Source organism: Trachypithecus francoisi, unplaced genomic scaffold (genome assembly GCF_009764315.1).
Source record: "Trachypithecus francoisi isolate TF-2019V2 unplaced genomic scaffold, Tfra_2.0 Lachesis_group12, whole genome shotgun sequence".
Classification (NCBI taxonomy): domain Eukaryota; kingdom Metazoa; phylum Chordata; class Mammalia; order Primates; family Cercopithecidae; genus Trachypithecus; species Trachypithecus francoisi.
The window spans coordinates 14983606-14996946 of record NW_022681457.1 but is presented as its reverse complement, the minus strand read 5'-3'; the positions used below and the strand labels follow the sequence as shown (position 1 = coordinate 14996946).

The window sequence follows — 13341 nt, the reverse complement described above, 5'->3', positions numbered from 1 at the left end:
ACACCCAGCTAGAACTTGATCTTTAAGGGTTATGCACTTGGTGGTGAAAGAGAACAAGAGAGAAAACCCAGCCTCCAAGCAAGGGAGAATGGCATCTCAGAGATCCTCAACACATTGCATAGAACTGAAGACTCCCCAAAGGCAATGCCCACACTAGTTAAATGAACAGGAAATGCACCTGTGGAAAGAGTCCCTGGGAGGCCTGTCTGTCTTGGCCTTAGCTTGGGGGGACACCAAAGAAAAGGTGAAAATTCTCTGGAGAACTCCTTACAAGTCTGTTCTCTCAAGGAATTTAGAGCAGAAATTCATGTTTGCAATCTGCATTGAAAAACCCAAGCTGAGGCCGGGCACGGTGGCTCACGTCTGTAATCCCAGCACTTTGGGAGGCCAAGGCAGGCAGATCACTTGAGGTTAGGAGTTCAAGACCAGCCTGGCCAACATGGTGAAACCCCGTCTCTACTAAAAATATAAAAATTAGCCGGGCATGGTGGCAGACGCCTGTTGTCTCAGCTACTCAGGAGGCTGAGGCAAGAGAATTGCTTGAACCTAGGAGGCAGAGGTTGCAGTGAGCTGAGATCACACCATTGCACTCAAGCCTGGGTGACAAGAGGCCAGGAGTTCGAGACCAGCCTGGCCAACATGGTGAAACCCTGTCTCTACTAAAAATACAAAAATTAGCTGGATGTGGTGGCGGGCACCTATAATCCCAGCTACTTGGGAGGCTGAGGCACAAGAATCGCTTGAACCCAGGAGGTGGAAGTGATGGTGAGCCAAGATTGCGCCACTGCACTCCAGCCTGGGTGACAGAGCAAGACTCTGCCAAAAAACAAAACACAAAACAAAACAAAAAGACTGGGCACGGTGGCTCACACCTATAATCCCAGCACTTTGGGAGGCTGAGGTGGGTGGATCACAAGGTCAGGAGATCGAGACCATCCTGGCCAACATGGTGAAACCCCGTCTCTACTAAAAATACAAAAAATTAGCTGGGCATGGTGGCACATGCCTGTAGTCCCAGCTACTTGGGAGGCTGAGGCAGGAGAATCACTTGAACCTGGGAGGTGGAGGTTACAGTGAGCCAAGATTGCGCCACTGCACTGCAGGCTGACAGAGCGAGACTCCATCTCAAAAAAAAAAAAAAGATGAATGCAGCCACTTTTGGTTGGGTATATTTTGTTACTGACTTAGTCACTTAGTCTCTTTTCTAACTGACATGCTGTGAAATTTATAAAATTGAACAATAAAGCCTTTTATTGTTTATTATATAACCATAGCTCTTTTTGTGCGCAGCTGATTGTGCAAAGGAAACAAGAAAGACAATTATACAGAAGGGAAGCTTTCTCCCTGACCTTGACTATACTTATTTAGAAAAGGCCTGATTTGGAGCTGACAGGGAAACTGCATTTATCATCTGGTGACTAAAAGGGGTAAGGCAAGCTGTGGTTGGCAGCTGCTATCCACATGAACCGAGATTTCCTCTGAGGGTTAGACCACTGGCTTCCTTGGCTTTAGGGCCTTGCAACTTGGGCTGATACATGCTACCAGCTTCCCTGGTTCTCCAGCTTACAGACAGTCTATCATGGGACTTTGCAGCCTCCATAATCATGTGACCCAACGCTCGTAATCTCTTCTATCTATATCTATAAACTATTGGTTCTATCTCTCTGCAGCACCTTGACTAATACAACTACCCATTCCATCTTACCAGAAAGACAGCGAAGGTAAATAAACATTCACATACCAGATATGATAAAATTTTAGCTAAAAATGTACTTATTCTGTCTTTATCATTACAAAGTAGAATACTGGCCAGGTGCAGTTGTCCATGTCTGTAATCCCAGCACTTTGGGAGGCCAAACCGGGCAGATTGCTTGAGCCTGGGAGTTTGAGACCAGCCTGGGCAACATGGCAAAACCCCATCTCCACTAAAAATACAAAAATTAGCCAGGTACAGTGGCAGGTGCCTGTAGTCCCAGCTACTCAGGAGGCTGAGGTAGGAGGATAACCTGAGCCTGGGGAGGTTGAGGCTACAGTGAGCCATGATCATGCCACTGGACTCCAGTCTGGGTGACAGAGTGAGACCCTCACTTAAAAAAAATAATAAATAATAAAGTAGAATTTTGATCTAAATCCATTTGCCAAAAGAACACATAACTTTTTTTTTTTTTTTTTTTTTGCGACAGTCTCAGTTTGTCACCCAGGCTGAAGTGCAGTGGCATGCTCATAGCTCACTGCAGCCTCCACCTCCAGGGGTCAAGGGACCCTCCCACCTCAGCCTTCTGAGTAGCTGGGATTACTAGTATGCACCACCATGCCTGGCTAATGTTTTTATTTTTTGAACAGACAGGGTCTTGCCTTGATGCCCAGACTGGTCTCGAACTCCTGATTTCAAGTGATCCTCCCGCTTTGGCCTCCCAAAGCACTGGGATAACAGGCATGAGCCACTGCACCTGGTCAGAAGCTTCATTTGTTAAAATGTACCTTGTAGAGCAGAAAAAGCACTTGATAAGATTCAACACACATTCATGAAAAAAAAAAAAAAAGCTCTCAACAAACCAGAAATAGAAAATAATTTTCTCAACCTAACAAAGGACATCTATAAAAAACAAACAACCTATAGCTAACACCGTATTTAATGGTGAAGGACTCAACGCCTTCCCCCTAAGACAGGAACAAAGCGAGGATGTCCACTTCCACCACTTCTATTCAGCATTGCACTAGTCAGTGTGACAAGGTGAGAAAAAGAAAAAAGAAAACTATCTTTTTTCACAGATGATGTGATTGTCTATGCAGAAAATCCCAAGAGATCTAGACAAACTACAAGGTTTAGTAAGTGAAGGTCACAAGATGAGAAGTCAATATACAAAATCAACTGTATATTACACATCATTTCTGTGGTATTCTGGCCAAAGTGTGCAACCTAAATTAATCACAAGGAAACATCATATATTTTGTACAGTCAAAATCACTGACCTCTACTCTTCAAAAACATCAAAGGCACAGACCCAAAGTCACAGGAGCCTTCATTCCTTCCGTTCTCCCTCCCTCCCTCCTTCCTTTTTTTTTTTTTGAGATGCAGTTTCACTCTTGTCGCCCAGGCTGGAGTGCAATGGTGTGATCTCGGTTCACTGCAACCTCTGCCTACCAGGTACAAACGATTCTCCATCTCAGCCTCCCAGGTAGCTTGGATTACAGGCCTGCGCCACCATGCCTGGCTATTTTTTTTTTTGTATTTCGTAAAGATGGGATTTCTCCATGTTAGTCAGGCTGGTCGTGAACTCCTGACCTCAGGTGATCCACCCACCCCGGCTTCCCAAAGTGCTGGGATTATAGGTGTGCGCCACCCACGCCCAGCTTCTTTCTTTCTTTCTGTGACAGCATTTTGACATTGTTACCCAGGCTGGTCTCAAACTCATGAGGTCAAGTGATCCACCTGCAGTGGCCTCCCAAAGTGCTAGGATTACAGGCATGAGCCACCACACCAGGCCTTCTTTTTATTTTTTAATAGAGACGGGGTCTCAGTATGTTGCCCAGGCTGGTCCCTAACTCTTGGGCTCAAGTGATCCTCTTACCTTGGCTTCTTAAAGTTCTGGGATTACAGGCATGAGCCACTGTGTCTGGCCGTCACAGGAACTCTTTTTAATGAATGGAAACCAAGGAGATGTGACAAATCAACGCAATGCATGATTCTGCATTTTCTTTTGCTGTAAATAACATTATCGGGGCAATGAAGAAAATGTGAAGAAAGTCTGAGATCAGATGATATAGCACTGTATCAATGTTAATTTCCTAACTTTGTAATTGCACTGTAGTCAAGTAAGAAATGTCTCAGCTTTTAGGAAATACTCACTGGAGTATTCAAGGATAAAGGGGCATCATGCACATAATTTACTCTCAGTTCAGAAAAAAAAATATGTACATATTTGTTACCTTTGGGGAATATGAATGAAGACTATATGGAGGCCGAGGCAGGTAGACTGCTTGAGCTCAGGAATTTTTTTTTTTTTTTTTGAGACGGAGTCTCGCTCTGTCGCCCAGGCTGGAATGCAGTGGCCGGATCTCAGCTCACTGCAAGCTCCGCCTCCCGGGTTTCCACCATTCTCCTGCCTCAGCCTCCCCAGTAGCTGGGACTACAGGCGCCCCCCATCTCGCCCGGCTAGTTTTTTGTATTTTTTAGTAGAGACGGGGTTTCACCGTGTTAGCCAGAGATGGTCTCGATCTCCTGACCTCGTGATCCACCCGCCTCGGCCTTCCAAAGTGCTGGGATTACAGGCTTGAGCCACCGCGCCCGGCCGAGCTCAGGAATTTGAGACAAGCCTGGGCCACGTGGCAAAACCCCATCTCTACAAAAATACAAAAATCAGCTGGGCATGGTGGTGCAAGCCTGTAGTCCCAGCTACTTGAGGGGCTGTGGCAGGAGGATCACTTGAACCCAGGAGGCTGCAGTGAGCTGAGATCATGCCACTGCACTCCAGCCTGGGTGACAAAGTGAGACCTGATTTCAAAAAACAAAAGAGTAGACCAGATACACACAGTGGCTCACATGTGTAATCCTAGCACTTTGGGAGACCACAGCAGGTGGATCACTTGACCTCAGGAGTTCAAGACCAGCCTGGGCAACATAGTGAAACCCCGTTTCTACAAAATATATTTAAAAATTAGCTGGGCGTGGTGACTCCCACTAGCTACTTGGGGGGGCTGAAAAGAGAGGATCACTTGAGCCCAGGAGGCAGAGGTTGCAGTGGGCTGAGATCATCCCACCGTACTCCAACCTGAGCAACAGAGTGAGACCCCCATCTCAAATAAATAAATAAATAAACAAACAAATAAAATGAAATATATGGTTTAAAAAAGAGACAGTTTGGTATTGGCATAAAGAAAAATACATATATCAATGGAACAGAGAAGAGAGTACAGAAATAAACCCACACATATTGTCAATTAATTCTCAACAAGGAGTCAAAATGATTCAATAAGAAAAGGGAAGTCTTTTTTTTTTTTTAAAGTATTTTCAGTCAGTAACTGAAATGTCAGTCAGGTGCAGGCAGTGGCTCAGGCTGTAATCCCAGTACTTTGGGAGGCTGAGGTGGGAGGATCACTTTAAGCTCAGGAGTTCAAGACCAGCCAGGCAATGTAGGGAAACCCCATCTCTACAAAAATTTTTTTTGTTTTGAGATGGAGTCTCGCTCTGTCACCCAGGCTGGAGTGCAGTGGCGCGATCTCGGCTCACTGCAAGCTCCGCCACCCGGGTTCACGCCATTCTCCTGCCTCAGCCTCCTCAGTAGCTGGGACTACAGGTGCCCACCATCACGCCTGGCTAATTTTTTGTATTTTCAGTAGAGATGGGGTTTCACTGTGTTAGCCAGGATGGTCTCGATCTCCTGACCTTGTGATCTGCCCACCTCGGCCTCCCAAAGTGCTGAGATTACAGGTGTGAGCCACCACGCCTGGCCGAATTTTTTTAAAAAATTAGCCGGGCATGGTGGCTCACACCTATAGTCTCAGCTACTCAGGAGGCTGGGGCTGGAGAATCCCTTGAGCCTGGGAAATGGAGGTTGCAGTGAGCCAAGATCATGTCACTGCACTCCAGCCTGGGCAACAGAGTGAAACTCTGTCTCAAAATAAATTAAATAAATAAGCATTGTCAACAAACATATAAAAAAGATACAGAAAAGAGCCAAGCATAGTGGCTCACACCTGTAATCCCAGCACTTTGGGAGGCCGAGGCGGGTGGATCACGAGGTCAGGTCAGGAGATGGAGACCATCCTGGCTAACACGGTGAAACCACGTCTCTACTAAAAATACAAAAAATTAGGCCGGGCGCGGTGGCTCAAGCCTGTAATCCCAGCACTTTGGGAGGCCGAGACGGGAGGATCACGAGGTCAGGAGATGGAGACCATCCTGGCTAACATGGTGAAACCCCGTCTCTACTAAAAAAATACAAAAAACTAGCCGAGCGAGGTGGCGGGCGCCTGTAGTCCCAGCTACTTGGGAGGCTGAGGCAGGAGAATGGCGTAAACCCGGGAGGCGGAGCTTGCAGTGAGCTGAGATCTGGCCACTGCACTCCAGCCTGGGTGACAAAGCGAGACTCCGTCTCAAAACAAAACAAAAAAAAAAACAAAAACAAAAAATTAGCCGGGTATGGTGGCGGGCACCTGTAGTCCCAGCTACTCGGGAGGCTGAGGCAGGAGAATGGCATGAACCTGGGAGGCAGAGCTTGCAGTGAGACAAGATTGCACCTCTGCACTCCAGCCTGGGAGACAGAGCGAGACTCCGTCTCAAAAAAAAAAAAAAAAAGATACAGAAAAATTAAACCTTATCCCCTGCTTTACACAATACACAAAAATTCACTTGAGATGAAACAGAGATCTAAATGGAAAATCTAAAAATAGAAAAAAATAGAAAGCTTCTAGAAGAAAACACAGGAGACAGGCAGAATAACAGCTCCTCAAAGATGTCTACATCCTAATCCCTGAACCTGGAAATGTGGCAGAAGGCACTTTGCAGATGTGATGAACTTGAAGGTGTTGAAATGCGGGAGATGCCCCTGGATTATCTGGATGGGTCAAGTGTCATCATAAGGGTCTTTATAAGAAAGGAAGGCTGGGTGTGGTGGCTCATGCCTATAATCCCAGCACTTTGGGAGGCTGGGGTGGGTGGATCGCTTGAGCCCAGGAGTTTGAGACCAGCCTGGGCAACACAGTGAAACCCTGTCTCTACAGAAAATAAGAAAAGTTAGCGAGGAGTGGTGGTGTGCACCTGTAGTCCCAGCTACTTGGGAGGCTGAGATGGGAGAATCACTTGAATCTTGGAGGGAGAAATTGCAGTGAGCTGAGATCATGCCACTGTACTCCAGCCTGGGCAACGGAAATGAAATCTTGTCTCAAAAAAAAAAAAAAATGAATAAAAGTAAAAGAAAGATGGGCGCAGTGGCTCACGCCTGTAATCCCAGCACTTTAGGAGGCTGAGGCGGGCAGATCAGGAGGTCAGGAGTTCGAGACCAGCCTGGCCAATATGGTGAAACCCCCGTCTCTACTAAAAATACAAAAAAAAGTTAGCAGGGCGTGGTGACAGGCATCTGTAGTCCCAGCAACTCAGGAGGCTGAGGTAGAAGAATTACTTGAACCCAGGAGGCAGAGGTTGCAGTAAGCCGAGATTGCGCCACTGCACTCACTCCAGACTGGGCGACACAGTGAGACTCTGTCTCAAAAAAAAAAAAAAGAAAAAAAATAGAAAGCAAGAGAGTCAGAGTTGCAGAAGTGACAATGGAAATGGAAGCAGGCATTAGAGGGACAGGAGTGCTGGCTTTGATGAAGGAAGGGCCACAAGCTGAGGAGGGCAGATGGACTCTAGAAGCTGAAATAGGCAAGGAAATGGATTCTCCCCTAGAGCCTCCAGAAGGAACAGGGCTCTGCCCACACCTAGATTTTAGCCCAGTAAGAGTGATTTTAGACTTCTGACCTCTAGAACAGTCAGATAATACATTTGTGTCATTTTAAGCCACAATCCAAACTTGCTCTCCTCCCTGATGTGCAGTTTACCGCCCCGTGTCTGCCTTCTGTCTCCTCCGTACACTGGTGATTCTCCAGAGGGCAGCAATCAGGTGTAACTCACATCTGCCCCATGTCTTCCCAGCCCCAGCCCCTGGGGGAGATGGTGATGCAGGCATGAGGGGCAGAGGTCAGTATGGGATCAATCTCATAGCCCTGCTTACCTCATAGTCTTGCTCCCCAGCACCTCCAGCTGAACTGCCTACCAGCACCTCCACGAAAGCTGAGCCATCATTCCCAATGTCCACACTGTGTATCTGCTCCTCCTTCTCCAACTGTGGGCAGAGAGAGAGGCCGCTGTCAATGCCTGTTCTGCCCCTGGGCTCACTGTGGGACCTCAGGATGAATCTCCTTTAGATCACCAGGTCCCTGTAACGTCAACTCTGTGAGGGGGCACACCAGGGTTGACTGGTGCCATGTGTCCCCTCCACGCAGCACAGGGTATGGCATGGAGCAAGAATTGACTAAACAGTCACTGAATGAATGCATACGCCCCCACCCCACACATACCTGCTTCCCTGATCTCTCCAGACTCCACCACGTCAGCCTATCACACGCCACCATGGAGCTCTCCTTGGTAAGCACTTGTCAGAGTTATAACTTTATTCAAATCATCATGCAGACAAACAGCACATGTCACCCCTCACCCACAATTGCAGAGGACTCCAGGAAACCTCCCTGAGGGCAGGGGCTTTGTCCAGTCTTGCTCACCACTAGTTCCTGGGTTTGAATCCCAGCTCTACTGCACACTAGCTGTATGACCATGCCAGTTAACCTTTTGGAGCCTCAGTTTTCACACCTGTAAAATGGGAATGACCACCATATCTAGGATCATGCACATAAATAATGGCCACAGGGCATGGTGAAGAGTAGGCAATTAACCGCTGTCAGTCAGGTTAACAACTCTTTGTTGAAAGAAGAAAAGAGCTACCTATAGGAGGCCTCATCTCAAAGGATCTGCCATTCCTGTCTGACAGATGAAGATGCAGAAAGCCATGTGGGCATGGGAGGCAGTTAGGTTGAGGCAAGTGTCCTACCTTCCAGTTTGAGGCTCTTTTATTAGGATCCTAGAATGACACATTATTGCAACTCTCAACGGTTACCTAGGCCAGGTGCAGTGGCTCAAACCTGTAATTCCAGTACTGTGGGAGGCCAAGGCAGTGGATCACTTGAGGCCAGCCTGGCCAACCTGGCAAAACCCTTCTCTACTAAAAATATAAAAATTAGCCGGGCATGGTGACGCATGCCTGTAGTCCCAGTTCTTCAAGAGGCTGAGGCGTGAGAATCTCTTGAACCTGGGAGGCAGAGGTTGCAGTGAGCAGAGATCGTGCCACTGCACTCCAGCCTGGTTGACAGAGCGAGACTCTGTCTCAAAAAAAAAACAAAAAAACAAGGTACTTAGTCCACCACCCTACACTGCCCTCTCCTCCCACCCGTGGTGATGACAGATGCTCCAATCTGCTCTGTTGCCTCCCTGTCAGATCATCTAGACATCACCTGCACACTGCTATCAACAGGAACACCACTGTATGGGAGGAGGGAGCCTGGACTTGGGGTTAGATAGGCCTGGGCTCAAATACAGCAATGCCATTTCCAACCTGTACAACCTTGGGTGACATAGTCAACATCTCTATGAGGCAGTTTCCTCACGTGCAAAAAGGGAAGATGGTCATAACAACCCTCCTTCCTTGGCCAGGCACGGTGGCTCACGTCTGTATAACCAGCACTTTGGAAGGCTGAGGTGGGAGGATCACTTGAGGCCGAGAGTCAAGACCAGCCTGGGCAACATAGCCAGACCTTGTCTCTACAAAAAATACAAAAATTAGCCAGGCATGGTGGCACATACCTGTGGTCCCAGCTACTCAGGAGGCTGAGGCGGGAGGATCACTTGAGCCAGGGGAGGTCAAGGCTGCAGTGAGTCGTGCTCGCATCACTGTACTCTGGGCGACAGAGTGATGAGACCTTGTCTCCAAAAAAAAGCTTACCCTCCCTCCAAAGTAAGTTGAGATGACACACAGAATTAACAGCTATAACCACAACTGTGGCCAACATCCGAGTGCACTCAGTGCTCCTGGTGTGCCAGACTCTTGCTAATAATACATGTATCTACTCTCCTGCAACGGCTCTGCCAGGCAGTTGCTATAATTATCTGCATCTTACACATGAGCAAACGGAGGCAGGAAGTGATTATGTAACTTCACAGCTGGTGGGTGGCAAAGCCGGACCGGAACCCAAAAAGGCTGGCGACAGTCCATGCATGCTCCTCCATCACACCACTAACGTGCTGGAGAAGGAAGATGGTGCTGGAGGAAGGGCCTGCCTAAGGCTGAGGCCGGCAGACCTCCTGCTGACTCCCCTGCCTCCACCGCCACTCCCAGCCCTAGGCCCTGGGCAGTGTACAGTGCTGCCTGGCCTCATGAGAAGTCCCAGTCTGGGCCGGGTGCGGTGGCTCAAGCCTATAATCCCAGCACTTTGGGAGGCTGAGACAGGTGAATCGCTTGAGGTCAGGAGTTTGAGACTAGCCTGGCCAACATGGTGAAACCTCGTCTCTACTAAAAATACAAAAATTAAAATTAGCCGGGCATGGTGGTGAGCGCCTGTAATCCCAGCTACTGGGGAGGCTGAGGCAGGAGAATCACTTGAACCCGGGAGGGGGAGGTTGCAGTGAGCCGAGATTGTGCCACTGCACTCCAGCTTGGGCAATGGAGCGAGACTCTGTCTCAAAACAAAACAAAACAACAGCAAAAAAAAAAAAAACAAGAAGTCCCAGTCTGACTGCTTAGCCTCTGGCCAGGCTTTGTGACTCTTCACCAGCCACAATGGCCTCCCTTCTGTGCCAAGAACAGTCTGGCTCCTTCCCACCTCAGGGCCTCTGCACCTGCCAATTTCCCTCTCTGGACCACTTTTCTCTCAAACATACCCATAGCTGGGTAAAAGTTTGCCTTCTGTGCTTCAGGTGTCCACTCAGATGTCACTTCAGACCATAAGTAGCCTACCTCGCCCCCTACCCGGTGCCACTCTCTATCTCCCTACCCGACTTTACTTTTCTTCATGTTTACTGCCTGGTATTACACAGTTACATCTTTTTTGTTTGTATTTGTCTAGCATCTGTCTCTCCCGCCAGACTTTTTTTTTTTTTTTTTTTTTTTTTTGAGATGGAGTCTCGCTCTGTCGCCCAGACTGGAGTGCAGTGGCTGGATCTCAGCTCACTGCAAGCTCCGCCTCCCGGGCTCACGCCATTCTCCTGCCTCAGCCACCCGAGTAGCTGGGACTACAAGCGCCCGCCACCTCGCCTGGCTAGTTTTTTGTAGTTTTTAGTAGAGACAGGGTTTCACCGTGTTAGCCAGGATGGTCTTGATCTCCTGACCTCGTGATCCGCCCGTCTCGGCCTCCCAAAGTGCTGGGATTACAGGCTTGAGCCACCGCACCCGGCCTCCTGCTAGACTTTTAAGCTCCACGAGAGCAAGGACAATGTCTGAGTTGCTCCCTCCTGTGTCCCCAAGGCCAAGAACAGTGTCTGATCCTTCCCAGTTCTGCTGATTTCCTGCTGTGTGATCCTGGAGCAAATGATTTCATTTCACCCCGTATACCTCAGTTTCTGAACCTGTGAAATGGGGACAGTAACAACGCCTACCTCATCAAGTTGTTGAGAACATTCAAATTCATACCAAGAATGAGAAATAACATACCAAGTGCCTGGAATACTGCCTGGCACAGAGCAAACACTATATAAATGTCAGCTGTGAATATCATTAACACAGCAGGCCTCTAGTGCATTCCCGATGGATGGAGAGAGAGAGACAGAAGAGGCCCCCAGCGACCGTTTGCAGAAGTTACTACTCAAGAGTTACTAAGCTGTAACTCGGCTCTGTCCTCCCTTACCAGGTGGCCCTGTTGAACCCCTTCTCTGATGCTTGCTTGGGTGTCCCATCTGTCACAAGAGGATCATCATGGCTAACATTTTCAGATTCTCACCATGTGCCAAGTGCTTGGTGTATGAGTTTCCTGTTACTGTCGTACAAATTAGCAGAAACTTCGTGGCTAAAAACAACACAAATTTGGCCAGGCGCAGTGGCTCACGCCTGTAATCCCAGAACTTTGGGAGACTGAGGCGGGCGGATCACCTGAGGTCGGGAGTGCGAGACCAGCCTGACCAACATGCAGAAACTCGGTCTCTATTAAAAATACAAAATTAGCCAGGCGTGGTGGCCCATGCCTGTAATCCCAGCTACTCGGGCGGCTGAGGCAGGAGAACTGCTTAAACCTGGGGGGCGGAGGTTGCAGTGAGCTGAGATCGCACCACTGTATTCCAGCCTGGGCAACAAGAGCGAAACTCCATCCCCCCCGAAAAAAAACCCCACAGATTTGTTATCTTTACAGATCTGGAGGTCAAAAGTCTGAAACTGGGTCTTACAGAGCTAAAATCTAGATGCGGTAGGGCTGCGTTCCTTCCTTCCGGGAGCACTAGAGGAGAATGTGTCTCCTTGCATCTTCAGCTTCTTGAGGCCACCTGCCTTCCTTGGCTCACAATCCCTTCCTCGTCTTCAAAGCCGCTGAAAGCGCTGGCATCACTCCAGGCTCTGCTTGCATCTTCACAGCTCTGGTTCCAGCTCTCTTGCCTCTCTCTTTCCCTTATAAGGCCTCTGGGGGTTACATGAGGTCCACCGGATAACCCAGGGCACTCTCCCCATCTCAAGATCCTTAATTTAATCAAACCCACAAAGCTCCTTTGGCCATTAAAATATTTCCAGGTTCTGGGGACAAGGACGTGAACATCTTTTGAGCGCCACCGTTCTGTCCACCACACTTGGCTAAGCATGCACCAGCCATCGCTGAAGCCTCAAAACCACTTTAAGTAGAAGGTCTGTTACGACTCCAGTTTCACAGATGGGGAAACTGAGGCTCAGACAGGTTAAATCAATAGCTTACATGGCACACAAGGTAATAACTAGCAGAGTACTTCGGACCCAACTGCCTGACTGCAAAGCACTGTCCAATACCACCACTGTTCTCAACTCCTTTCCTTCCATCCCTGAGTCAAACTCAACATCTTTACCCCTCCCACAATATTAAGCATGGCTCCTAAATCTGGTAGGATGGAGATGCTTGTATTTTAAATGAACGATTCCTACTGCATATATAACTATTTTTACTTTAAACATGCACAGGCACTCCCTGACATTTCTTCTTCATATATAAAAAAACTCCTGGCTAGGAGCAGTGGCTCACGCCTATAATCCCAGCACTGTGGGAGGTGGAGGTGGGAGAATCACTTGAGGCCAGGAGTTCAAGACCAGCCTGGCCAACATAGCAAAACCCTGTCTCTACCAAAAATACAAAAAGTTAGCTGGCTGTGGTGACACACACCTCAATAGTCGCAGCTATTCAGGAGGCATGAGAATTACTTGAACCTGGGAGGTGGAGGTTGCAGTGAGTTGAGATGAGCCACTACACACCAGGCTGGGCAGGTGACAGAGTGAGACTCTGTCTCAAGAGAAAAAACAACAGGCTGGGCACGGTGGCTCACACCTGTAATCTCAGCACTTTGGGAAGCCACGGTAGGCAGATCACTTGAGGCTGGGAGTTCGAGACCAGCATGACCAATATGGTAAAACCCTTTTTCTACTAAAAATATAAAAATTCTCCAGGCGTGGCCGGGTACAGTGGCTCACTCCTGTAATCCCAGCACTTTGGGAGGCTGAGGCGGATGGATCACCTGAGGTCAGGAGTTCGAGACCAGACTGGCCAATATGGAAAAACCTCGTCTCTATTAAAAATACAAAAAATAGC

At 48.3% G+C, this 13341-nt stretch overlaps 1 protein-coding gene across 6 annotated transcripts in view; it reads right to left on the bottom strand.

Moving 5' to 3' along the window:
• The window catches only part of XRCC1 (X-ray repair cross complementing 1), a 33906-nt gene that overhangs the window by 12486 nt on the left and 8079 nt on the right, over positions 1-13341 (bottom strand). For 2 of the 6 annotated variants that reach the window (XM_033224881.1, XM_033224886.1), the window contains exon 3: positions 7716-7826. The exons of 1 other annotated variant lie outside the window; for it this stretch is intronic. In XM_033224881.1, the coding sequence (XP_033080772.1) occupies positions 7716-7826 (111 nt within the window). Of the gene's footprint in view, positions 1-7715; positions 7827-8061; positions 8131-8262; positions 8332-9397; positions 9711-13341 lie in introns of those variants that run through there. 3 more of the 6 variants (XM_033224887.1, XM_033224882.1, XM_033224883.1) reach the window with 3 other exon arrangements.